We start from the raw sequence: 26416 nt of genomic DNA on the forward strand, positions 1-26416 counted from the left end.
CGGCTTAAAAGAAGAACAAAGATAAAAGATGCAGCAGTCCTTGCTCTTTGCTAGACCCCACTTACTTAATGTGAACCTGAGCAGCTGATCCAGATGCTGGTTTTCTCTGTCTTGCCGGCTGTGCTTGCGGAGCCTTAGTTCTGCAAAAGCTGGTAAAGAGGCTGTTCCTATAATGCTGGTGGTTAGCAACTGGATCATGGAAAATGTGCTGAGATTTCTCATTTTTTATTATGTTCCTGATAACTATTATTTGCTGTGTCTTGAAGTCTTATGCCAAATATACACCTTTGCTGGAATGTTTTCTTCTAATGGAAGAGCCAGAGTGAATTTTGACACTTAAAAATTTTATGGTTTGAATATAAAAGCTGGCATTAACAAAACAGATCTAGAAGACCCCCAAACCTGACTCACTGTAAGGCTACCTCTGGTGCTGAGAGCCAGGAAGTGTTCTCAACTTTGTTTGTGCTCCCACCCCTCCACTCCTGAGAGCTACAAACCGACCCTGACACTTGGGTCTTGAATCCTCTGAACAGAAACTTTCTGATTGTTTGAAAAGGTAAAATTAATGAAGCCTTGCAAATGCAGGATGCTTCTGTTATCTGGGGCAGAAAGAAGCCAAAAGTAGCTATTTCTGGAGCTTGACAATAGCTAAAAAGATTCATCAGGATCTACTATTATTTGTATCCTTAAACATTATATCCATTAGTAATTATTAAAGAGCAGGTCAGTTTGGTCCATAACAAAGAATACTTTGTGCATGGTGATGCTTTACAACTGGCTTGTGCAGTGGTAGTCAGTTCATGAGGCTGAAATAAAACAAGTTATTGACAAATAACTTCAGCTTGGAGAAGAGAAGGCTCTGGAGAGACCTTATAGTGGCCTTCCAGTGCTTAAAGGTGGGGAGGGACTCTTGATCAGGGAGTGGAGTGATAGGACAAGGGGCAATGGATTTAAACTGACAGAGGGCAGATTTAGATTAGATCTAAGGAAGAAATTCTTCCCTGTGAGGGTGGTGAGGCCCTGGCACAGGTTGCCCAGAGAAGCTGTGGCTGCCCCCTCCCTGGCAGGGTTCAAGGCCAGGTGGGACGGGGCTTTGGGCAGCCTGGGCTAGTGGAAGGTGTCCCTGCCCGGGACAGGGGGTTGGGACTAGGTGATCTTTAAGGTCCCTTCCAACCCAAACCAGTCTGTGATATGATCCTGTGAAACAAGCGTGCATGTCAGACGGAGTTGTGTGCTCTGATGCAGGAAAATGCACACCTTCTGCAGAGAAGCGCTTTGGGGTTGGTGATGGGTAGAGCTTCCACGAGGAAACAAGCTACAGGAGGTGAGCGGCAGTGACTGTTGGTGCTGTGCTGCCCTCAAGTGTTCCTTTTCAGCAACATCCACATTTTCAGTCAGCCTGCACTAAGTGGCGCTCTGCAACTTTTGTGGTTGTGCTCCAAGAAAGACCCTTGCAATAACACCGATTTTTTTTTTCTTACCTTTCATGTAGTAAAAATCCTGCTTGAAAAGTGAGCTTGTCTGAGGAGGAAAATGGCACGTTCACTAAGTTCACGCATGTCTCTGGTTAAAGTTTGGCATCCTGCAAAGCAAGGAAAACAGCAGCTCAGCCCTTCGGCTATCAGCAGTGGTTGGACTCTCACATCTCTTGGACTTAAACTGGCTATTAATTAACTGCCTCTGCTTCGTTCAGCACCTGCTACTGACTCCACAGACCCTTTCATTTCCTCTCCCCAGTAGCTCAGTGGGAGCAGTATAATATATACGGGGAATGCGTATAAATTAAATTTGAGAGCCAGTAGCCTGACAGTCCAGAAGCCTTCACATGACTGTCTCGAGGCTCTTGCATGCTGCCTGTTTTAGTGCCCAGCTTTGTCCGAAAATTCACACCTTTACATCCTTGAGCCTTTAAATCCAGGGGTAGCATCTATGGGGGTAACATATACATAAAACCCAACATCCCAATTTTTAATTAGATTGTTAGCCAAGCATCCAAAACACACATTTCTCCCAATTCCTCAGTCTTGCTTGTAGTTCTGTAGTGCCTGTTTCCCAAGCTGAAAGTGCTGCAGTTTGTGTTTCACTGACATCTTCAATGGATGCGTTAGATGGAGTATGGTCCCAAGCACGAGTGTGCAGTGCTTAGGTCTCACAGAGAGAACAGACAAAGAAATGGAAAAACAACTTAAAGCCCCAGGTAGGGAAGAAGGATTATTTCTGGGTGCCAGCCTGGGGGTCACAGGTGGCTCAGGGGCCCACACAGGGTCCATTCTTCTGGCAGCTCTTTACTAAGCCAAGCCTCTTGCTAGCAAAGAGAGAACTGCCAGCTCTAGCCTTTGGATAGTAACTTCAAGGTGTTAGTTTTAGGGACCCATTTTTGTTCTCTCCTCATCAATTTTGTTCTGGTCTCTGGCACCAGCACAGCCAGCCTGCTGCTCCCATCACAGCTGAGCATCCCCCAGCCCTGGCTGGTATGGCACAAAGCTGTTCCAGGCAGGAGTGACCTGCTAACCACGGCAGAGATGGATGCTGAGGGGATTCCCTGAGCCATTCTCTAGCCCCAGCAAAACAGCATGGACATCTAAGCTGCTTTGAGCACTGAGGAAAAAGCCCACAGTGTTGTCTGCACAAACACATCCTGCGCATGAAAGGGAGAGGAAGAGAGGTTAATTAGGTTGGGACATGTTTTGTCTCTTTTTCCTGCATCTGGTACTGCCTTTGGGCTGGACACAGCCTCCTGAGATGGTTATCTCTGCCCTGAAATCAGCAATAGCAGAGAGCAGAGGGGGATTGCCTCCAGCACTCCTGCTGGGAAAAGGATGGCTGTCTCCATGCTGTGGCCGAAGGCCAGGAAGAGGGCAGGAGGGATCCTGAGCCACAGGATGAGGCACCACTTGGGACCAAACATGTCCTGCCACTTGTGCCTGACACCACCCACAGGACCAGTTACTGGAGCCCCCAGTGCAGCTGTTTGTCAGTGCCCCACGGTGAGGGCTTGACACAAGAGCAGGACCAGAGATGGGATGAGACACAGCCTCAAGTCCGTAATTTTTTGGCACAGATCCCTACACTGAAAGCTGCTTTCTACCTTTCTCTGCTCTGCATCTCTCTAGGCTGGAGCTGCACTAGCACACGTTCACCCTCCCACACAGCTTTTCACTAACAGATGGGTTGCAGATAGCAAACCACAGGGCTTAGCTCCCTGCCATGGGCCAGGGACAGCCCACCCTCAGCTGAGGGCTGCTCCGTCTCCTGCATGAGCTGTGGGGACAGCAGAAGCAGGGAGGTGACAGTCCCCCCATACTCTGCACTGGTGAGGCCACACCTGGAGTATTGTGTCCAGTTTTGGGCACCTCAATACAAGAGAGATCTCAAGGTGCTGAAGCAAGTGCAGAGGAGGGCAACGAAGCTGAGGAAGGGCCTGGAGAATAAATCCTGTGAGGAGCAATTGAAGGAGCTGGGACTATTCAGTTCGAGGAGAATAAGGCTGAGGGGAGACCTCATCACTCTCTACAGCTCCCTGAAAGGACATTGTAGAGAGGTTGGGGCTGGGCTCTTCTCACAGGCAATTAGCAATAGAACAAGAGAGAACGGCTTTAAACTGTAACAGGGGAGGTTCAGACTAGACATTAGGAAAAAAATTTTCACAGAAAGAGTGGTCAGAGTAGAATAGGCTGCCCAGGGAGGGGATGGAGTCACCATCCCTGGCTGTGCTTAAGGGTCATTTAGATGAGCTGTTGGGGGATGTGGGGTAGGGGAGAACTTTGTAGAGTCGGGCTGAGGATTGGACTTGATGATCCCAAGGGTCTTTTCCAATCTGAATGATTCTGTGATTCTGATTCTGTGACAGTATGCTCTTCCTGGCCAGCCCTGTGGGGTGAGCCCCTGCCTCACCTGCTCAGGTGGTACAAGGACTGCCACACATTGACAACTGTCTGCTACCTTTGGGGCGTTGCTTTTGGTGACCCTTGGCTTTTCTCTGCTGGTCTGGAGTGCCTGGAGGCACACGCAGATGGAGAAGGGTCCCCAGCTCTGCAGCTTCCCAGTGCTCCCCTTCTGAGGAGGAAATAGAAGCAGTGCTCAAGCAGTGTAAATTCCCTTTCACTTGAGAGGGGATCAGGTCAGAGTTGGTATTTATTAGGAGACCTTCGAGAATTGCTTTAAGAAGACCATTAAGCATTGCTTAATGGTCTTCTTAAAGCTGGTATCAACCACAGATAACCAGTCCCACGGCACAGACTCACAGGGATCACTCATACCTGCTCATCCAGCAACACCTGGAGACTGACCCCAGCTGCTCCCCACAGTGGAGTGTGGCACTGACACACCAGAGCCCACTGGAAGGTTCTCACAATGTCTCTCAGAGGGGCTCTTCTCTCATCAGATGCTTGTATAAAATCCTGCTATGCGCAATGGACCCAGCCCGAGTTACACGACCCCCAGCTGATGCTCACCTGTGCCAGAAGCCTCATGGTGCCCTACTCTCACCAGCTCCCGTGTATTCAAAACCACTGCCAGCCTCTTACCAGATCTTGGGGGGGTTTCACTGACTGCCTCTCAGCATGCACTTTTCCCCTGTCACCTGCTGTCCTGTGGTAGCTATTTCTCCATCCACACCTACAGCATCCAGTCACACACATTTACACAGCAAGGCGCTTTGGGACACAAGAGCTGGTCCATGTGGGGCCTGAAGGCATGGTACCCTGCAACAGGCACCACATACTGGCCAGGTGTAGCCCAGATCACAGGGGAACATCTTTTACCTCTTGGGCTGGTGAGGGAGAAACGCTCATCCATTAGGAAAACATCCTCAGTGCTGTGAAGGACACTGCTGAGCCAAGGCGTGGGGCTCTCTCTCACCAGCATGGCGAGACACCAGCATTCTCGGGGCACACATCCATCCATGGCAGACAGTCCTCCATGCCACGGCTGCAGTCAAACCAGTAGAGATCTCCTCAGCCTGGCCCAGCCATCACAGTGAAGATACCCTGAGGGAACAGGGGCTGCAGAGGGGCAGGGCCTGGCAGCCTGGGGTCACAGCTGGGCCCTGCCAGCCTTGACAGTGCTTCCTGCAAACCCCAACTCTGGGCTCTCTCTCTCTCCCAGCTGCCTGCACTCCATTTGGTACCTTGACATTTTCCCTTCATGTCGCCTTTTCTGACAGCAGCCCCCAGCCACAAGTGGATCACGGTATCTTTGGGAGGCTGCGGGTAGAGGAAGACTGACGAGTGATTCCTTCAGCCACAGCTCTCTACAACTTGCTGTCACCTCAGCTAATTTCGGAGCTATGCTGAAAAGCCACAGCACAACACTCAGAGGCACAAAGCATAACAGCAGAGGAAGACTGAGGTTTCTGTCACCAGGGACCCCACTTACCTCCCCCTTCAGTTCAGACAGTGGGAGCAGGACTAAAGGCAGTGACCCAAAGCTGGGCCCAGCCTGCTCCTTTCGCTCTGTCCCTCACTGTGCAGCAGGTACAACGTTCCTGCAGTGATCTTCACTCACCAGAACTCTGCCTGTGGGGATGGCTGCTCTCACCCCATGCTGTAGCCTGTCCTCCACCAGCGGGCCAGAAACCTAAGGCAGCAGCATCCCATCATCACTCCCTCCTCACACCCCTCACAGACCTTCCTGCTCGCCTTCCGCGACTCCCTCCCCACACCCGGACAAACACTCGCTCAGTGTGGGGTGTGACTGGGACCCCGTGGCAGAGCTTTGCCTAGGTGGGGAGAGAGGGCAGGCAGGGGAAACAGGGAGGTGACTCCAGCATTGCTGCCAACGCCAGCACCCTGGCAGCATTCTCTGGGACATAGCCAAAACGCATCCCTGAACACCAAGCTCCAGAAACACTCTGCTGCGCCCTGGAAAGGCACTGGGACTTCTCTGCCAGCTTGCTGGGCCAGGGCAAGGAATGCCCGAGGCAGATGCTGGGCTGGTTCTCATGTTGTCCCAAAATATGGGTTCTTCTACCCAGCATGCAATGAGTCAAAAATCACAACATATTTGTTTAATCCGTACCTGTGCAGAGCTGGGTGCTAGGTGGCAATTCCACAAAGCTAGCACACCACACACAGGCAAGCAACATATTTATACACTTCAAACTACAGGAATACACATTTAATGTAATGACCATGGGTTAGTTTCTCACCACTTTGTAACTCATCAGTCAACAACATGCGTCATCTCACTTTAGTCACAGTAACCTCTTTTAACTGCCATGTTCAGTAAGCAAGAGGCTTTTCTTGGTGGGGGGCTTTTTCCTACTCAAGGGTGGGTTTTTACTATATTAATGAGGAAAGCCCACTCATAGTTCAAGTAGCTCTCTCCTTGGTTCAATTAACAGCTTTTGTTCCTGTGCACTTATCTTGGCATTTACCTGCTTGATGGTTTTATGGTGTCATCCCTTGCACTTATTGCTACTTCAGGGTCACGCTGGCAGCTTTACCAGTACCTTTATCAATTCCTGGCATTCTTTCACAACCCTCCTTTGGTCATTTCATTAAGGTATAACACTCTGCCCTTTGCAAAAGAAATAAGTCACACAAAGGGATCCCTCAGAGCACATGGACACATGTGTGCACACCCATCCTGTGCTGGGGTCCCCCCCGCCCCAGCTCTCCCAGGACAGTGACCGCACGCAGTCACTGGCCCAGCAGTTCCCACTCACTCGGGGCACAAGCAGCTGCCCCAGCCCCACTCCAGGCCCGGCCCGGCCCGGCCCTTCCCTTCCCTTCCCTTCCCTCCCACACGCGGGGCTCAAACAGTTCCTCCGCTGGCCTCCTTCGTCAGCACCACCCATCGCTCCGCGGGGCCGTCAGCAGCTGCCAGAGCCCACCCCGGGGAACGGACACCAGCAGGCGCTCGGAAGAGCCCAGCTCCCGCTGGGGGTGGCCATAAGGTGCGGGTACCCCCGTGCGGGGCGGGCCTGCAGGGTGCTGTATCAGCGCCCCTACCGCCCAGGCGGGGCCGGGCCTCGGGAGGGGGGCGGAGCCGCCGCCATGATGGCAGCTGCACTGCACCCCCGCCCCACCTCAAGATGGCGCCGGTCAGGGGCGCGTGCTGTGTCACGTGCCTCCCCGCCGCCCAACCAACGCCAGGCGTGCTGCGCGGTGGGCGGTGCCTGTGTGGCGCGAGCGCCTGCGCTAAGATGGCGGATGATAAGGTGAGCGGGGAGGGCAGGCGGGCCGGGCCGCGCCGGGGCTGAGGGAGCGCTGGGTTGGTTCCCTGTCCCTGGGGGCTGGGCATCAGCATGCGTGTCTCCGCCAGGACCCGCTGCCCAAGCTGAAGGACCTCGCCTTCCTGAAGGACCAGCTGGAGAGCCTGCAGCGTCGGGTGGAGGATGAGGTGCACGCTGGCGTGGGGCAGGTAACGCGCTCCCCCCGCCGCTCTGGCGACCCGTGTGGCCCTGGCACCCGCCTTGAGGGGGATTGGTTAAAAAAAAAAAATATTTCAAAATCCCCGGGGGGCCATGCCTGTGCTCTGCATTCCCTGTGCAAGCCCGCACTAGCTGGTGGCCTCACTCTTTGCTCTTTTCCTCAGGATGGCTCTCTGCTGGCCTCGCCCTTTCTCAAAGGCTTCCTGGCAGGCTACTTGGTAGCCAAACTTCGCTTCTCGGCCGTCCTGGGATTCGTGGCTGGGACCTGCACAGGGATATACGCTGCTCAGAACTACGCTGTCCCCAATGTTGAAAAGACAGTCCGGGACTATTTCAGTTCACTGAAAAAAGGCCGGGACTAGCGCAGAGCTCTTTGGCAGCAGTGACTGTGGGAACGGTACTCCTTAGTTAGCAGGTGCAGAAGATTCCTAGGGCTTTCAGAGGCATATCACGTACACGGTTCTGTTCCACTGGAAAAGGGCTTTACACCACAACGTCGTGAGACATCAGCAGGTCTGGTTATGGGGTATTTATTAGAGCATTGTGGCAGTGGTGATCACTTCATTAACCCACGGTAGCGTGGAAGCACTGGTGGCTGACCGTTTGCTAGCTGCTTTTCCCCTCACCTCTCACCCTGTGGACCAAAAGGCTGCCTGTGACATGTCATTACGCTCACAACCTGCATGCTTTTCCGCCAAGAGCACACTTTGCCCTAGGAACACGTTTTGTGTGGCTTTCTGGGGAGGCTTGTAGTTCTCTTCCTAACAAAAGACAAAACCATTCTCTTGTACTGCATCAGAAATATAGCAGGTAACATCCTGTTTTAATCAGGCTCATTAAATTCACGGTATTTGGTCTCTTCTTGAATGTTCTAGGGTGCAAATCTGTCTGGCCTCTCTTCACTGATAGCAGTTTGCCCTTGCTGGCTGCTGCCTGAAAATGGTGATTTTTGGTAATTCTGCCAGCTCTGCAAACCAGGTGCTCCAGAGGGGTCTGTGGGGACTGATGCTGATCTTGTCTGTAGCCATATATGGCTCTCACGCTCCCCTCCTGACTCAGTGCAAGGTGGATGGGATGATCCCCTTCAGCTCCACATCTGTTGTGGTTCTTGTTGAGCTGACAAAGCTGGTGTTCTCCCTCCTCATCCTGCTGACCTGGGACCGGGAGCTGCTGGGAGTTGCCGTGTCGTGGCGCCACGTTGCCCCCTTCGCCCTCTCTGCCCTGCTCTATGCTGCCAACAACAACCTGGTGGTTCACATGCAGCTCTTCATGGATCCCAGCACCTACCAGGTCTTGAGTAACTTAAAGATCGTCAGCACCGCGCTCCTCTACAGCCTCTTCCTGCGCCAAAGACTCAGCATGCGCAAGTGGCTGGCGCTTCTCCTGCTGGTGGCTGCTGGGGTCAGCTACAGCTGTGGTGGTCTGCAGGACCCTGGCAGCCCCTCCAAGATGCAGCTGCACATCACACTGGTGGGCTTGTTGCTGATTTCAGTGTACTGCCTTATTTCAGGCTTGTCTGCTGTCTACACAGAAGCCATCCTGAAAACCCAGGCACTGCCTCTCAGCCTTCAGAACCTCTTCCTTTACTTCTTTGGAGTCCTGCTCAACTTAATCGGCTACTTTTGGAGCAACGCAGAGGGTGATTTCTTGGAGGGCTTTTCCTCCTGGGTGCTGGTGATTGTGGTCAGCCAGGCCTTGAATGGCTTGATCATGTCTGTGGTCATGAAGCACAGCAGTAACATCACCAGGCTCTTTGTGATCTCCTGCTCTATCCTGGTCAACGCCCTCCTGTCTGTTGCTCTCTTCAACCTCCAGCTCACCCTTCTCTTCTTCATTGCTGTCTTGTGCATTGGCCTCGCTATTCACTTGTACTATGGGGTCACGTAGCTGCTGCCTTCCTGCCCTGCGTGCACCAGGGCAGCCTTTAGTTGTTCCTCAGGGGTGTTCGGTGCGTGTGCTGGGACTGCTGTTGGAAGCACAGTGGTGTTGTGGCCATCAGCTTCCCAGCCCTGGTGTTACTGGTGGGCGTGTGCACAGCTAGCGAGGGGCCCCAAGAGGAGGAGTGCTGAGGGGGAGAGGGCCCTGTCCTGTTTCTAGAGGGGAAGCTGGACCCTTCTGCAGCCCAGCAAGGGAGTGCCAGAGGGTTCCTGTGTGATCGGGTGTGCCCAGCCTTGAGGGTGGGTCTTGAGCCCCTTGTTCGTGGGGTGTCTCATATTCTCAAGCTGCTTCCCCTATCTTCCCCCCACCAGAGTGCACCCGTCTCTTGTGCCTGTGAATGCTCCTGCAGTGTTATTAGCTCTGCTGTGCTGAGGCCTCTTCTGTATGCAGGCAGCCCTGCTGCACCATGGCTGGCAGGCTGGCATTGCTCTGATGCTGTTTCCCTCCCTGTGGAGGGCGCTTCCATCAGCAGTCTGCAGGACTGGGTGCTGCTGCCCAGAGAGCCTCGGGCTGCATCCAGGGACATCTCCCCCACCTCCACAGATTTCCAGCCTACCCCTTGCCCCAGCCCCTGGCTGAAGGGCTGCTGTGCTTAGGCCCCATTTCTCCCTCTCCGGCATGATGTCACTGCTCTGTGCGGAGAAGGTGGGGAATGGGGGGATTTGGGAATTGTTTTACCTGCTCTCCAGAAGGGAGACAGCACCCAGATTTGTACCAGCACTGCAGCTAGTGAGTCGCTGGCAGGCAGAAATCACTGCTGGCTCTGGCTGGGGTTATTAAAGTTGCAGTTCAGCATTGTGTGTGTGTCTCTCCTCTCTGCAGGAAGGCATCTGTTTTGTTTGGTGGAGGTTTGGGGGGCAGGAGCATGTCCAAGGCTGATGACAGTCACTGGTGAACGGGCATCTGCTTTATTGCAGTTGTGGGGACCATCAGCCTTCCCACCCTGCTCGCTCTGGCTGTGTGCCCGAGCCTGTGCCCCGCACGGCAGCAGAGCAGGGTTTTCCCTGGCGGGGCAGAGGGGTGAAGCGCTCCCCTCCTGCCAGCAAGCAGCGTCCCCGGGGCCAGGCCTCTGCCGGGAGCAGCTCTCAGCAGCTGGAGCAGGCAGGGTGGGAGGCTTTGCCCTGTGTAACTGCCATAGCTGGGGTGGTGTCAGGGGGCTGCAGGGCCTGCGTCCTGCCTGCCAGGGCAGCCATCCCCACTGCCCCGCGACACTGGTTCAGGGTGTCTGTGTGGCGGCGTCGCGCAGCCGTTGGTTGGGCTCAGCGAGCTCTGCAGTGTCCCGGAGCACCTCCTGCAGCTGTACGCGGTGCTGGCGGTCCAGAGCCTCTCTCTGCTCCCCTGCCAGGTGCTGCTGGTCCTGAAGCACCTGCGGGGATGCCGGGAGCTGCCTGGCACAGCCCTGGCATCCCGGAGGCATGTCCCCAGCCTTGCCAGCCCACCTGCAGCAGGTGTTGCCTGCAGGCCTGCATCTCCTGCCTGTGGCTCTGCAGCAAGGCCTCTAGGTCCCACTCGGCTGCCTCCTGCTCCTTGCGAGCTGTCTCCAGGCTTAGCCCCAGTGTAGCTGCCTCCTGTTGCCAGCGAGCTGCGTCCCGCTGCAGGGGACAGGGATGAGGACAGGGCAGCTCTCGAGGTCTCTGCTCCTAGTGACTGTCCTGCCCTGGAAGGAGAGCCTGGAGCACGAAGTGATGGGCTCTTTTCCCCTGCCCACCTCCCCTGCTCACCTCCTGGCCTGGTGCTGCCCCGTGGCCGAGCTCTGGCCAGAGGAGCAGGCAGTGCTGAGTTTGCAGCCGCTGCCTCTGCACCTTGGCCAGGGCGTACTGGACCTCCAGGGACGGGCACGGCTGGCAGCAGCTCCCTGCCTGGTAGAGAGCAAGCAGGCTGGGATGGCTTCTGGGGGACCCGGTGCTGCTGGTGCAGACAGCTGCAGGCCCTGGGCACTGCTCCTGGCCAGGAGTTGCAGGCAGGGAGCTAGAGGGCTCCTACTCACTGTGTCGGCCCCAGTCAGTGGCCACGGCTGTGGCACATCGCTCGGCAAGGACTCTTCCAGTAGACCCTGCCCTGTGCTCGCCGGGGCTCGGCTGTCCCCTCCCTGGCTGCTCTCGCTGGCACCCAGTCCTGGGTGGGGAGAGGAAAGGAGAATGAGCAGGATGTGGTGTGACTGAAGAAAGCAGTTTAGACAAAGGAATGAGGCCTTTGCCTGCCCAAATGAAGCCTTTTCCCACCAGGTGAAGCGGCGCTCCATGCCCACATATCAGCCACCCAGGAATGGGGCCTGTCCACACGCTCCGGACCTGGTGGCTCCAGACTGGCACCACTCAGGGGTGTTTGGGTGCCAGGTGGCTGGGCTGGTGCTGCAGAGATCCAGTCCTGTGGGAGCAGGCGGAGCTGTTACAGGGATGCAACCAGGATTCAGGACTTCTTCTGCACCTGGGTTGTCCCTGGATAAGGGGTCAGTGGCCTAGCCTGTGCCCACCTGCCTGCCAGGCTCATGTGTCTGGCTCGTCCTGGGCACCTCAGCCGCTGCCTGCTTCTTCTCCCACCTTTGGCTCTTCAGCACCTGGAAAAGGGGGCGGGGAGTCCTTGCTGCCGTGCTGCAGACCTTCAGGCATGGCACAGCTCCAGGGATGCATCCCACCCCCACCATCTGGCCCCGCAGCAGGCAGCCCCCAGCCCCTGCCCTCAATGCTGGACAGGGGTCTGACACTGGGACAGAGCCCAGACCTCATCCAGTGGGAGAGCATCGGTACCATCCTGGTCCCGTCCGGTGGCCAGGAGCGTTGTCCCACCTGCAGCTCCCGCAGGGCTGTCCGCAGCCGGGCCACAGCCGTCTTCTGCTCGGGGAGGCCAGCTCTAGCTAGCAGCTCCATCCGCAGCCCTCGGATCTCCCTCCGACGTGCCGCAACCTCTTGCACGGGGTCCCAGAATGTGGCTGAGATGGTCTTGGCCAGCCCCTTCGCCCGCTCAGCCAGCCCCAGGGCTGCCAGGATCTCCTCTCTGGAGGTGTCTGGGAGAGCAGCAATCCCTGGGCGGGGGCTGCGGGGGGTCCACCAGCACAGGGACGTCCCAGGGCCTGGCACAGGGTCAGGGCTGATGGGGGGGAGTGGAGCCAGGGTCCAGCTTCTGACGGCTGCTGGTGTCCCCGGGCAGTGGGCAGGGGCTGAGTGCCAGGTGTGGGGTGGGATGGGGGGGAAACCTCAGGGAGGGGCCACCCCAAAGAGGCGTGTCCCAGTCCCAGGGGCTACCTGGCAGCGTCACACACAGCAGCAGGAATGTCAGGCTGTTCCCCTCCAGCAGCTGCTCGATGATCCAGGGCAGGCAGCCAGCATCAGGCACAGGTTGGGCAACGGCTGGTGCCCTGCGCGTGGGGTGAGACGCCCCGGGAGAGGGATGGGACTGGGACCTGTGCGCCAGGCAGGCTGAGCCTTGACTCACGGCAGCCCAAGGACAGGTTGGCCATGCTGGGAGCAAGCCCACATCCCCATCGGGCAGTGGCACCCCCTTGGCTCTCAGCCACGGGCTCCCACTGGGGTGTCAGGGTCCTTCATGCTTCACCTCTGGCTACCGAGTCCCCCCACAACCTCTCAGCAGTCACAGCGGGGCTGCCCAACAGGGGACATGGCTCAGCCCCAGTGCAGAGCTGCAGCTCAGGTACGTACGGCCTGGGGCAGGGCCCAGTGGCCCCAGAGGATGCCAGGATCCTGAGGGCTGAGCGCTGGTGCCTGCCACCCTCCAGCTCCCGCTCCACGGTGAGAGTGAAGAGGCTTCCAGCACTGGGGAGAGGCCAGCAATGGGCTGTGGCGGTGCCCAGAGCCAGTGCCAGCACCCCGTGGCCCAATCCTGACCCTGGGGGATGTCTGCCAAATCCCTCACCCCTGCGTGGCTAAGCGCCCATCTGTGGGGGGCTGCCGTGCACACCCCTCGAACAGTGCCGGGATGGCACCCAGCCCCCAGGCATAGACACTGATGGCAGCTTGGGCATCGGGCACAGCAATTTCTGTTGCCCCCTCCACCATCCTGGAAGCAGAAGGAGACAAGAGTGAGTGAGGAGGGCCACGTCCACCTACCTCCTGCATGCCCAAGGCTCCCTCGGGAGGCAGTTCTCTGGCTGGGCACCATGCTCCCTGCCCAGCCCCACGCTCCATGTGAGGGTACCAGCCCCCCGGGAGTACCTGCCTGACCGTAGGGCATCAGGTACCTACAGGCCCAGGGGCACGACATCCATCACTTGCAGGGCTCGGCCATCAGGACGGAGCAAGTCCCAGGCTTTGTCGTGAGCGCAGACCTGGAACAGGGCTGTGTTAGACAGTGATACAAAGAAATGCTCACCTGCTGTGCAACTCATTTCCTCATAGCAACTTGTAATGATTTCTGAATATTGCTCAATAATCCTGCTTGTCCGGACTGTTCTGGGGAAGCTTACCAAGGGCTACTGTGTATGGCAAAACAAAGCAGTTTTCTGTGGAAACTTACCAAGAATTACTGTGTTCGGCAAAATTAAGAGACATGTCCTTGGAAAGCAGATGTGCTCTAACTAGTTTAGTCTTGGTAATGACTAGATAGCCATGTATGGATGGTAGAGATGGATGCACTGGTACTTTAGGTAAGATAGAACGAGTAAACCGGCTGAAAACATTTGTTATTCAAGAAATTGGCTACGAGAATCTGCGCATGCTCTGAGGAAAAGTACAAGGCGACGACTGTGAGCCTTCCTCCAACAGAGCCCGGAGACGCCCCCCAGGAGGCAATGGGCAGGCACAGAGAGAACAAAACCTGCTGACACCAGCCTCTAGAGCTAACCCAGCCTCAGTCATGAATATGGATGAGTGTGTTACGTAACCCACTGAATATGGATATTCACACTCGATAAGTTTCTGGTAAAATGTGCTGTCGGGGTGCAAGCTTTGTGGAGAAATCCCCTTGCACCCCGGCCGGAGCAAACATCCCTGCTGTGTAACTCTGAGTTGTAGAGTCTGTTTCTGCAAATCAAAAGGGGGCAGAGGGACGGGGCTGCTGCATCCCCCTCCCCAGGGACCCCGGCTGCCCCTGGCCGCGCCCGGGAGTGCTGCTTTCTGCCAGGATGGAGTTAACGTTCCCGGGCCAAGGGACCCCCGCAGAGCCCGGCGGGAGTGGTCCCGAGCGGGACGGCCGGGGCGGGTGGCGCCGTGCCCGGTTCCGGTGCCCGTGGCGGGGTTTCTGGTGCGGCGGGTCGCTGCTGCGGGCTGCGAGCCTGTGCCGCGCCCGGGGAGCCACTGCTGCGTTTTGCCCGGTTTGCACTTACTATCGTTACTGTTGTTCGGGTTACTGTTACTAATTTTTTTAATTCAACCTACGAATTTCTTTTGTCTCTCCCCTGTTTCACCGGCCGGGGGTTGGCGGGGGGGGGGGAGTAAACTACTGGCCACGTGGCGATTGGCTACCGGCGGAGTTCAAATCGCAACAGGTTTTATTTAGCCTGAGGTCTGAGATAATGACAGAACGGGTAATAATGTTGATTACTTGGCTCTTTATGATTTTAGCACCTCACTTGCGATATGTATTTCCCATGCTGTTGCTCACAGTCCCGGCGAGTTGGCTTAAGGTTTTGGTTTTGCTGTACTATGTGTTGCTCATCCATGATGGGGTGCAGTCATCGGCCCTGGGGCTATCTACAATTGTGTTTGAGAAATTCAGAAATTTCAGATATCTTTGGAATGTTGACATTAGCATGGTCATCCTACTGCTGGGAGCTAGTGTGTTCCTGCATGTGGTTCTGGTTTTGCTCAGGATTAAGCAACTATTTAAGAGAATCACCTGGAAACTTGCTCCAAGGGTGGAGAATGATGAGTGGCTGAGCGTGTGGAGTAGCATGGGCAAGTTCCTAGAATGGTGGGGACCTCTGGTGTATTGGAACTTCACTCCTAAACAGGTGCAGAACCCTGAGGAAGTAGTAATATATTTGGAAAAAGTATGTTGTCACCCGGGTATTTCCAGAGAGGCACAGCTCACTGCAATGTGCTGGGGCCTGGCCCACGCCTATTGGGTGCTATTAAACACTGTTCAGCACCCTCAAGAGGAAGAGAAGGGCTCTGGATCTGGTGAAAAAGTAACAGAAACTGCAGCCACTACAAGCCCGAGGACAGGTGCTGCAGCTGAACCAGAGAACCAACCCGTGACGGTCTCAGTTGCTGCCAGACTTAAGAAGAAATACAGAAGAAAATCCCCTCGAGGTGTACAGGGTGACAATGAACCAGTCCCGTCATGAGAACAGGAGGAGGAGGGAAATGCTCTGCAGGGGCGCTTACAGCAGCAGGAACGGAGCAACTGGCAGCACAGAGGCAAACCCATCTGTGCTGCTGAAGATATTGCTGCTCAGGGAGAGAATCTTGTTGTGAAAGTACAACATGTAGACACTCATGTACCCAAGAGCCAGGCCACTGAAGAACATCAGAACAACCAACAGGAGGATCAGGCTGCCAAGATCAAGGTGGCTCATGTAGATCTGGACTGGCAACATAAGGGTGAACGATTTATGGCTCGCTGGGCCCATGACTCCTCAGGCCATCAGGGAACAGATGGAACATATAGATGGGCTTGTGACCGAGGGATAGACTTACCCATGGAAACCATTGCACAGATAATCTATGAATGTGAGACATGCGCTACGATCAAGCTAGCCAAACGGTTAAAGCCCCTTTCATGTGAAGGAAAATATAAATATGGAGAGGCCTGGCAGATTGATTATATCACGCTCCCACAAATTCGCCAAGGCAAACACTATGTGCTTACAATGGTGGAAGCAGCCACTGGTTGGTTGGAAACTCATGCCATGCCCCATGCCACTGCCCGGAACATCATTTCAGGCCTTGAGGAGGAAGTCTTATGGCGGCATGGCACACCAGAAAGGATTGAGTCAGGTAATGGGACACACTTCCGAAACAACCTCATAGATGCCTGGGCCAAGAAACATGGCATTGAGTGGATATATCCCATTCCCTACGATGCACCAGCCTCTGGGAAAATTGAGCGATGCAATGAATTGCTGAAAACTACACTGAGAGAGATGGGTGGTAGAACTCTCAAACACTGGGACGTGCATTTAGCAAAAGCCACTTGAAGACTCCATAATGCACATTGAAAATATGCTGGGGAAGAGAGTCTGGGTTACTCCTGAATTGCGTAAAGGTAAACCCATCCGCGGGATTACTTTTGCCGAAGGACCTGGGTGCACTTGGTGGGTAATGCAGGAGGACGGAGAACTCCGATGTGTGCCTCAAGAAGATTTGATTTTAGGTGAAAGTAGCCAATGAACCAAACTGTTAAATAACCCTGTTACTGCAGATGGTGCTTCACAACATTCTCCTGCCACATCCAAAGCCTCCTGCTCCACTGACTGAACCAACTCCACTCCTTCCTCCAGCCTTAAAGACTGTCATGACAGATGGAACCCGAAGTTATGGACTAATTGAACTCAGTAGACAGTTTGGAAGGATGGCCCATAGACTGAGGGAATGATATCTCTGAGACCCGGGAAAAGGGTTGGTGACTCCTTAGAATGTGTTTGGAGCCTGAGCATGACGTCAGTGGTGTGGAATAAGGGGTGGAGACTGTCCTGGTTTCGGCCAGGATGGAGATAAATTTTCTTGGGCTGAGAGGGAGCACAGCTGGATGACTGGGTCCGGATCGACCATTGGAGTGTTCCATATCATGGGACTCATGCTCAGTATCCAGGCGGATGCGGGCTTTCCCACGTGTGTTTTGGTGTCCGGCTCGGCGGGGTGGGATTCTCTGGTGTGGTCGGGTCACTGCTGGGGACAGGCTCTGTATCTGTCACTGCTCGGTGAGCCACTGCTGCATTTTACCCGTTTTGGACTACTATTGTTACTGTTGTTTTGGTTACTATTATTAAATTTTTTTCTTCAACCTATGAATTCTTTTTTCTCTCCCCTATTTCACCAGGGTGGGGGCGGGAGTAAGCAACTGGCCATGTGGTGATGGGCTACTGGCTGAGTTCAAACCACAACAACAGGTAAGGGCTAACAAAGGAGAGATCTTGGGGTCACTCCCAGCTTTTCCAGCCCCAGGGCCAGGGAAGGGCAGAGCCCTGGGAACACTCAAGTCATGTGTGAAGCTTGGCAGCATCCCAGAGACTTGCCCATCCTGGTGGCAGGAGCTGGCATTGCTCCCGTGCCAACCAAGGACCCATGGAAGGACCTTCAGCCCACAGGGGAAGTGCCTGGCAGGAAAATCCCAGCCACGAAGGTGGGCAGGAAGGTTTTAAGAGAGCTCCCCTGTTCCCACCATGCTGCTGCTGGAGCCTGGCAGATACCCCGTGGGGTATATCCCCTTGGGCAACCAAGGCTTCCCACACCTGGGAAGCCCTGCAAAAAGGTGAGAAAACCTGGGATCTGAATGTCTCCAGCCCCTGGTCACCCTCTGGCACGCTATGTGCCCCATGGCACAGCAGGGTCTGGCCAAGGGCAGAGACGGAACAGGAGCCCACTGCAGGGCACCCTGGCCAGCCCTGCCCCTGCCCTACCTGGACCAGGCTGACAGTCTGCAGGCTCTGTGCGTCACCCCCCAAGGCCTCCAGTTCTTGGAAGATGGTGTCGATCACCTGGGGACAAGCCAGTCAAGCTGGGAACTGTTGGTTCTTGGACCTGTGGCTGGGTCTCACACTCATACCAGCTGACTGGGGTCAGCTGGATGACCCAGGAGCCCAGCACCATGCAGTAGCACTGTCACCTCTCCCTGTCACCTCTCCCCTCACCTGCCAGACGATACTCTGGAAGGGCAGCTGGGTCCCAGGGCCGTGGGGGTCCCACAGCAGCAGGGACACACTGTAGCCAAGGGGAACCAGGGCCAGCTGAGGTCTTGCCAACTCCAGGACCTTCTCCTGGTAGGAGAGATGTAGCCAGCAGAGGGTATGGCGTGGCACAGCCAGCATGGCATGGCACAGCCAGCACGGTGCAGAAGGCACTGGCGTGGATCAGGCAGCACAACAGCACGGGTAGCACAGCACAGGTAGCCCAGTATAGATGGCAGAGTGTAGATGCACAGCATGCCTGGCATGGCACAGATCGCGTGGCACAGTGGTGCACAGCATGACAGGGAGGGTGCAGCACAGGCAGTGAGGCACAGCCAACATGGCACAGCATGCAGCCACGTCCCAGCACCCAAGAAGAAACGGGTAAAGGGTGAGAACCACCAGCAGAGCCACACATAGGACCAAGCTCTGGGTCCTCAGCACTGCCTGTGACTCCTGAGGAGCTGGCAGAGGTGCCCAGTGCCCCCAGCACTGCAGCTGGGTGTCCCAGCCCACAGCTTGGCCCAGCGTGTCCCTGGCTCATCTGGCTGGGGACAGGGATGCAGGAGAAGGACTTGGGGCCCACAATACCTGTCCTTCATCCAAGCGGAAGACGCCATCAACAGTCAAGCAGCTGTCCTGGCACAAGGGAAGGAGAGTGATAATGTTCAGCTTTCCCCCATCCCAGTATGACCAGTGCAGGGTAAAGGAGGGACTGGGCATACTAGGATGGAGATAGCAGGAGCGGCATGAAGGGCCGGGCACAGGCAGGGGTGGGAGGACACCTCCTCCCTCACCCTGCTCTTTGGTAACCCCCAGAAGCCCCCCACAAGAATGGGGCCCATAGGGGTGTAGGGTAGGATCAGCCCAAGACCTCAGCACCCATCAGGGTCCCAAGCATGGCGGGGGCCTGGGACAGAGCCCCCTGCTCCCATCTGGTTCCCCAGGGAGCCTCATCCCCTTGATGCCCACGTCCCTGCCACTCTCACCTGCACCTCCTTCCCTGAGAAGAGAAGCTGCAGGGGGTCTTCACTGCTGCCTGCCCAGCTTTCCCCCAGCCCTGAAAACACGGAGTGTGTGTTGCTGTGAGGGGCAGGGGGGGTCATCCCCACCTGCCCCAGCTCTGCCCCCTGCCACCCCAGCCTGGGGCCAGGTCCCAGGGCTTCACAGCATTCCCGAGCCCTCCTGCTACAACCACGGTGCTCAGAGCCCCCAGGCTGGGGGGAGGACACCCCCTCCCTATCCCCACTGCCCAGCGCAGGCCCACCAGCGTGGCCAGCAGTCCCAGTGCCTCCGTGGCTGTGGCTGCCGCCCTAGCTTGCGTCCCTGGCGTGGGGGTTTGGGCTGAAGGCACTGGGACAGCCCCAGCTCTACCTGCTGCCTGGTGCAGTCCCACGGCTGCTCGCACGCACACATCCTGCTCGGCCTGCCAGGACACAGGGCAGAGGGGAGTGAGCTGAGTCCTGCCCCACGCGCCCGGCACCTGCCAGGAGCCGGAGGAGCCCCGGGGCAGCTGGGCAGTGCCTGGCCATGCTGCACCTAGGGTGGGGGACTGATCTCTCCAAACCACCCTGTGATGGCCCCCATGATGTCACTCACCTCCCCAGTGTCCATGGCCAGCTCCGTAGCAGCAGCCCTGAGCTGCAGTTTTGGCCAGGGCAGGAGATGGGGTTACACGGAGAGATCCTGTTCCCCTACATAATTAATGACTGTCAGGCACAGTTGTATGGGCAGAGCCAGGCAGAGTTGGGCCCAGCCTGGAGGCACCATGTCCTGGAGGCTGAGCCCCGCTGGCCAGGGAGTCAGCAGGACCACAGGAGGCAACGCTCACACCATTGGTGTGCTCCTGGCTCCCAGAGGGACATCTGTGCCAGATGGGGACGGGAGGTGAGGGACCTTGCACTATCATGAAGGTTTTCAAGACAAAAGAAGCAACCACAAACCACAGAATCACATTTTTTGGAGATCATTTGTGCCAAGAAAACTCATGGTTTGAGCTCAGAGGGCGACTGAGCACCACACAGCTGCTCACTCCCCCCTTCCCCCACAGCGCTGAGAAGGAGGGAAGCAAAAAACCCAGGAACTTGAGATAAGGACAAGGAGGGATGGTGTCATGCTTCAAGGTACAGGCAGAAGACAGACTTTTTAGGGGAAGAAAAAAAGTACATAAATTTAACAGAGACACTAAGGATAACAACACAACATAGTAGGACTGTGAGAAGCATTACCACATCCTGAAAACACTTTCCCCCACCCCTCCATTTCTTCCCAGGCTCAGCTTTGCTCCTGATATCCCCATCTCCCCCCATCAGCAGCACAGGCGGCAGGGAATGGGGGGTGTGGTCAGTCCTGCTGCTCCTTCCAGCTCGGGGGGGGGGAACTTTTGGCATTCCTCCCCTGCTCCAGCGCAGCCCCCTCTCACCAGAGACAGTCATCCCTCCACAAACCAGCTCTGACATGAGTCCCTCCCACGGGCATGTGGGTCACCCCTGTGTGTTGCAGTTCTCCCAGCGCTGGACCGCAACAGCGGGGACTTCTTCCCACAGGGTCTCGGCCTTCTTCAGGTGCAGTCACCTGACCTGGCATGGGCCCCCCCAGACCACAAACCAGTATCTGCTCCACTGCAGACCCCCATGGGTGCAGGGGGGCGGCCCTGCCCTCTCACCATGGCATACAGGGGAGTCTGCTCTGACACCACCCCTGTTCTCCTCCTTCCTTCTACCAACTTCAGCGTTCACAAAGATGTTCATTTTGCAACTTCTCCTCAGGACTCCCACAACTCCTCCCAGGTTCCCCTTCTTAAATACGTTATCACAGAGGTGCAGCTAACTGGCCTGGCCTTGGTGCAAAAGTGGGTCCAACTTGGAGCCAGGGGAGCTTCGAGAAGCCTCTCACACAGGCCCACCACTGTAGCCCTCTCCTCTGCTACCAAAACACCCTGCCACTCACTCTGACCAGGATGGAAGCACAGAAGAAAATACTGAAGCTAAGGATCTCTGTGGTCTGTGGAAACGCAGACTGTGGGAGACAGGAGAGAGGTCCCAGGGCAGCCCCTTCCCCCTGCATTAGAGCAGGACCAGGCACGATGAGATGCACACACATCCCTCTATCTGCCACCATTCTCCCCACAGGATGAAATCACAACCCTGCCCCTGCCTCCCTGAGTCCCAGCCTGCCCAAATGTCTTCAGGCATGAGGGTGATGCCAGGCTGGACACAAGTCATCACCGCAAATGGAGCAAGGGTGCAGAGCAAGGGGCTGTGCTTCACTTGGGTGCTAAGGGAAAGCATACCCTGGGGTTCTGGGACACGGATTTCTCCTTCCTCATCCGTTCAAGAGCAGCTGCCGCTCCCTAGTCCCAGGTCCAGCCAGTAGCAAGGCTGGCTGAGCACCAGTCCCTGAGCCCCACATGCAGACCCCTGATGTACACACATCCCCCTGGGTCAACACACGCAGAGCAGCGCGTTTGCCAGCACCCATCTAACCACCAGTGGTGCTCCCATGAACACAAGCAGGCGGGTGGCACGGCCCCTTCCCTCCCCTGCAGGTGCTCAGGTCTGACGTGGGCTGGCGGACAATCCCATCCCCTGATCCTCAACCCACAGGCAGCTCGAACATGCAGCAGAGCCTGAGCCCATCAGGGATCCACAGCTGGACCCTGGGCCCTGCTTAGCCACTCTCCAGCTCCAGCCTTGGGTCTTCCCACTCTCTGGTTTCCCACCCACCAGCTCGTCCAGCCTGTGTTTGCTCACAGGTCACATGCACATGTGCACAAACAGAACAGAGAGTGAGGGGACATGGAAAATACCCAGGAATAGATTTTAATGAGAAGGCAGGACAGACCATGGGGATGAAGTACAGGGCTCGGCCAGATGACTGCTCTCTACCCACAAAGAGCCCCTTTCTTCCCCATCCCCATCCTCCCACCCTTGTTCCTTCCCCACCCACCTGCCATGATCCTCCCTTTGATCCTTCCCATAAGCGTTCCCCAGAAAGTTTTGGATTCCTCTGATCTCCCTCAGCATCCTCTAACCAGTTTTCTCTTTCCTATGAGATGTTTTCTGAATAACCCTGAAGCCAGAATAAATACATTTTCTTCTTATCAGTTAAAAAGTTTCTGGTCAAACCTCTTCAGTGTCACACTTGAGAGGTTCATCCACCAGTGTCTTGAGAGCTCAGGTCCTGGTTACTGTCTCTGTTACTGTTAGCTCTCTATAGGGGTGTTTAATTTATTAATTTTCCTGTCTTTTGCCATTTTCCTCTTATGCTCAATAGCAGTTAAGCAGACATCCTCACAAACCATACATCCTCACAGCCATGGCCCAGCCATTGACCCCGGTGAGGAGAGGTGGAGGATGAGTGGAGGCTGCAAGGATGGCTGAGCTGGGGGCACAGGGCTACCGGGAGTGGGGAGGGCTCTCGGCAGGGTCCAACAGACCCCAGTGAGGCTCCAGGCATCTGAGCGCCGCCTGCGGTGCTGCAAATACGATGGGGCTGAACTCTTGTTCAGGACAGATGATATCATAGGGGAGATGGGGCATGTTGGGGCTTGAGGAGCTGGCTGTAAGGAAAACTCCTCTGGGAAGGTGCAGCCCTGGGACAGAGCATGGCAAGGGGCTTTGCTTGGGGGTTTCCCCAAAACCTGAGTGGGCAAAGCCACAGGCACTGTGGGATAATGCTGAGGACAGTCCTGCTCCACAGGGGAGCCTGGACTGGGGGCACTGAGAGAGCCCCTCACCAGCAACAGGGTGTCCTGTGAGCCTTCCCACAGATCTCCTGGCCTTGCAGCCCCTGGGGCCAAGCCCTTGCAGGGAAGCACCGATGGGAATGGTCACTCATCCCCTTCACACTCTGCAGCAGGGCCGGACAAGCTGAGGCCTGAATCTCACCAGGCAGACGGCCCCAGCCAAGCTGAGCAGGGTGAGGGCAATGCAGAGAGGGGCAATCACCGCAGCGCTGTTACACTGCAGCACCGAGACTGGCACGTCCTGCACCAGCCTGCCCTGGTAGTGGGGAGGGGAGTGACATGTGTAGTCGTGGGGCCAGCCCTGCCCAAGGTGCCCCATACCCGCCAGCGCCTGGAGCCCCCTGGCCCCAGAGCACGAGCAGTTGTAGGGGTTGCCAGCCACAGCCACATCCTGCAAGTGCCCCAGGAGCTTCACCTCATCCCCTGGCAGCTCTGTAATCAAGTTGTTGTCTAGGTGGAGGGTGTCCAAGACAGGGTAATTCCTGATGGAGGGGGCAGCCTGCAGCATGTTTTGGTTCAGGAAGAGCTTCTTCAGGGAGCTGAGGGAGATGTCTACAGCATGGAGGTGGTTGCAGCTCATGTCCAACACTTCTAGACTGGGAGGCAGAGGTGTGAGGACTTCATCCAAGCCAGTGTTGGACAAGTTAAAAACTTGGAGGGACAGTGGCCACTGGCAGGAGGAGGATGGGTCTGCCATGAGCCTGTTCTGGCTGAGATCCAGCTGCTGGAGCTCAGGCAGCAGCTGCACACTTTCGCACACCCTGTGGTAGGATTTCAGGTTGTTGCGCTGCAGACCCAGTACCTGGAGCTGAGGAAAAGCCCCCTTGCAGAATGCGGGCATCAAGCTCTCATCCTCAAGGCTGTTTTGTGCCATGTCCAGGGAGCGCAGAGCTCTGAACACACCTCCGATGCCACAGGGCAGGCTGGTGACATGGGAGCCAGTGACAGACAGCTCCTGCAGGGTCTCCAGCCAGCTGCTCAGACTGGACAGGTCCTGCTCACGGCCCGTCAGCGGGGCAGACGTCACGTTGTGGAAGTGCAGGGACAATATGGGCAAGTTCTGGCCAGCCATTTCATCCCAGTTGCCTCTCCCCTCAAAAATGCAGCTGTCAAACACCAGCTCCTGCACATGGGTGTAGGAGAAGAACCTCAGGACTCGGGCGAGGAGTATCTCAGGAACCAGGAGATCACCAAAAATTACTTTCCTGATTATAAGAGAGCCCAGCATTTCAATGGTGGAGGGGTCCAGGTCACTGATGGGGTAGGCTACGTATCTCTCCAGCTCTCCTCCACGAATCTCCACAGCAGTGGCTGCAAGGCACTGAATGATGCTGTTTATGCTTTCCTCAGACAGGCTGTAGCACACACAGTGCTCCTGAGTGCGATTGAAGAAACACCTGCCTTCTGCCTCCAACAGCCCCAGCCCCAGGAGGAGGAGAACAGCCACATTCATGGTGAACAACCTAGAAACAAGGAGAGCAACGGTGAAAGGCAGCAGTCTTCGTGGCAGCTGAGGGCACCATTCAGATCCAACCTACTAGGGCTGGCTTGGGCAGTTTCTGCTCTGGAGACACACAGCTGCCCTCCTGCCCAACTGCCCTTCATAGTGGTCCAGCACACCCCATCAGCACCCCCTGGCTACACAGTCATGACTCAGGACAAAGCTCAAATCACCAGCGAAACACCTAGGAGCTACACCTGTGCCACCGGCTGCTTGGCACTGGCCTCACCCCGCCCCAAAAGCAGGGTTTCAGCAAGGCGGGGTGGCTCCTCCTGAGGCTGCGCTTTCCTGCCTGGGCTGCCTTGCTGCAGACTCCTGTTCCTAAGCGACCAGGAAATCCCACGGATCAGGAGAAACTAGAAATGTCAAGTTACAGGCAGTGAAGCCAGATATATCAGTCTGACCATAGGATGGAATAGCCACAGCTCTGTTTGTTTCTCCGCACAGGGCGCTCTGTAATCTGGGGCAGGAAGTTGCAACAGAGTGCTTCTTATTTTCCTTTTTCTTACCCAGCGATTTGATTCATTACCAGCCTCCAAAGGGACAGTAGAAAATAATTTCTGAGGGTCTGTATGCATCCCTGCCAGCACCTAGTATTGCTTTGCTGTCCAGCTGACAGGAGAGCCTTATCAACAGGTTGCAAAAAAACAGCAAGCAAAGATTAAACACTCCTAAGAATGGGCTGGCTCAGGTCTGCCCGAGCACCCAGACAGGGCAGTGGCGAGGAGTCTTTGGGGGTCTCTCTTCAACTTCCTGCTTCGAGCAGATCTGTTGCTGCCACTAGCCCCAGTGAGTCACAGCTTTTTCTGGCCACATCTCAAAAAACTCTGAGGACAGAGCTCTCCCTACCTCTCTGCTGTTGCGGGGCTGCACCACCCTCCTGGGGAGAAGCTCTCCTCCAGCGCTTGCAAAGTCCCCCTGACCGGCGGCGCAGCACGAAGTGGGGGTGGATTTACCCAGAGACTCACCAGCCAGATCACACCGAAATGTTTCCTTGCCTTGCCCCACGACTGCGTCCTCTAGCTGCTGCCAAATCCAGGGCTGAAGTGCCAAAGGCTCTGCAAGTGCTCAGCTCTCTCCTGCGCCTAATCCTCCACTGCCTCCAGCTGGATGAGCCCTCAGCGCCTGCAGGTGTTTTCCAGCTGCCGCAACCCGTCCCGCCACGTGTAGATCTACGCAGTTGGGGCTGAGGGCACTTGGAGGCAAGTTCCCGGGCACTGCCCTTGCTCCCGCTGCGTGACTTCCTGAGCAGGATGGGGCCAGCTGTGCCACGGGAAGCAACGCGCCATGCAGCAGCCACCCAAGTCACTTCTGCTTCGCTTCTCTACAAGAGGCTCTTGCGGCTGCCTGTGGCTGCAGGCTGGGAAGGGTTTTGGTCTAAGTGTCAGTGATGCTCCCTTTCCTAGGAAGGGTGAGTGAAGAGAGTGCAGTCAAAGTTCTGTAAATGCACTCTTGGGACTAGCCCAAACACACCTTTGCTTCCAGATGCTCTGGGCTTGCAGTGCCTCGGAGCCCACTGGGTGCCGAGCGCCCCGCAGGAGGCAATGCAGAAGGGTACAGGACCGTCATACCCAGCACCCAGACCATCCCCAGATGTCTGTGTCCTGTGTAGGACAGGGACAGGACAAATTCCCATCTGCTGTGTGTGCAGCACAACACTGCAAAGGGCACTTCTTCACCCGAGGTCAGCTTCCTTGGCTGAGGAACTCACATCACTTGCACCATGCTCCTTTGGCAGCTGGTGGCTGTGCCTACACCAAGATGTTAACACCCTCCATCAGCGAGCCGAGACCACCAGGCATGTGGAAAGATCTGTCAGGGATTTTTTTTTCTTCCCTGAGGATATCTCTGCCTATGTTAAGATTTCAGAAAGGGTTTCAAAAAGGCAACGAAACTGCATGACTAGAAGACGCAGTTCCCAGTTTGCTGTTGTTAATGCAGCATTACAGAGACACTATCAGCACAAGGACAGCTGGGGATGGAGCTGCCTGTCCAGCACTCTGCCACGCCGCTGTCAGGATGGGTGAGGGAAGGTGTCCTTTTGGTTGTTACATCTACTGCAGTTCATTTTCT

General features: G+C 56.0%; 3 protein-coding genes across 3 annotated transcripts; 2 read left to right on the plus strand and 1 right to left on the minus strand.

Annotated features, from left to right (window-relative positions):
• Positions 1–7046: 7046 nt before the first annotated feature.
• LOC141965159 (SLC35A4 upstream open reading frame protein) lies at positions 7047–8232 on the plus strand. The gene is made up of 3 exons (XM_074916318.1): positions 7047–7162; positions 7267–7365; positions 7540–8232. Exons 1-3 carry the CDS (start codon positions 7148–7150, stop codon positions 7735–7737), a joined length of 312 nt encoding a protein of 103 aa, XP_074772419.1. The 5' UTR covers positions 7047–7147; the 3' UTR covers positions 7738–8232.
• SLC35A4 (solute carrier family 35 member A4) lies at positions 7756–10108 on the plus strand. The gene is made up of 2 exons (XM_074916316.1): positions 7756–7888; positions 8251–10108. Exon 2 carries the CDS (start codon positions 8315–8317, stop codon positions 9260–9262), a length of 948 nt encoding a protein of 315 aa, XP_074772417.1. The 5' UTR covers positions 7756–7888; positions 8251–8314; the 3' UTR covers positions 9263–10108.
• An 11964-nt stretch (positions 10109–22072) lies between these two features.
• On the minus strand, positions 22073–25414 carry CD14 (CD14 molecule). Its single transcript, XM_074916278.1, has 2 exons — positions 25312–25414; positions 22073–24305 (listed from the first exon to the last, which is right to left on the minus strand). Exon 2 carries the CDS (start codon positions 24293–24295, stop codon positions 22940–22942), a length of 1356 nt encoding a protein of 451 aa, XP_074772379.1. The 5' UTR covers positions 24296–24305; positions 25312–25414; the 3' UTR covers positions 22073–22939.
• Between the last annotated feature and the right edge of the window lie 1002 nt (positions 25415–26416).

Source organism: Athene noctua, chromosome 12 (genome assembly GCF_965140245.1).
Source record: "Athene noctua chromosome 12, bAthNoc1.hap1.1, whole genome shotgun sequence".
Taxonomy (NCBI): Eukaryota; Metazoa; Chordata; class Aves; order Strigiformes; family Strigidae; genus Athene; species Athene noctua.

Excerpts from the sequence above, each read along its gene's own strand:
- LOC141965159 (XM_074916318.1), top strand. Across the intron at positions 7,366-7,539 it reads TGCACGCTGGCGTGGGGCAG|GATGGCTCTCTGCTGGCCTC; the intron begins GTAACGCGCTCC and ends TCTTTTCCTCAG.
- CD14 (XM_074916278.1), bottom strand. The coding sequence starts at position 24,295 with ATGAATGTGGCTGTTCTCCTCCTCCTGGGGCTGGGGCTGTTGGAGGCA.
- SLC35A4 (XM_074916316.1), top strand. The coding sequence starts at position 8,315 with ATGGTGATTTTTGGTAATTCTGCCAGCTCTGCAAACCAGGTGCTCCAG.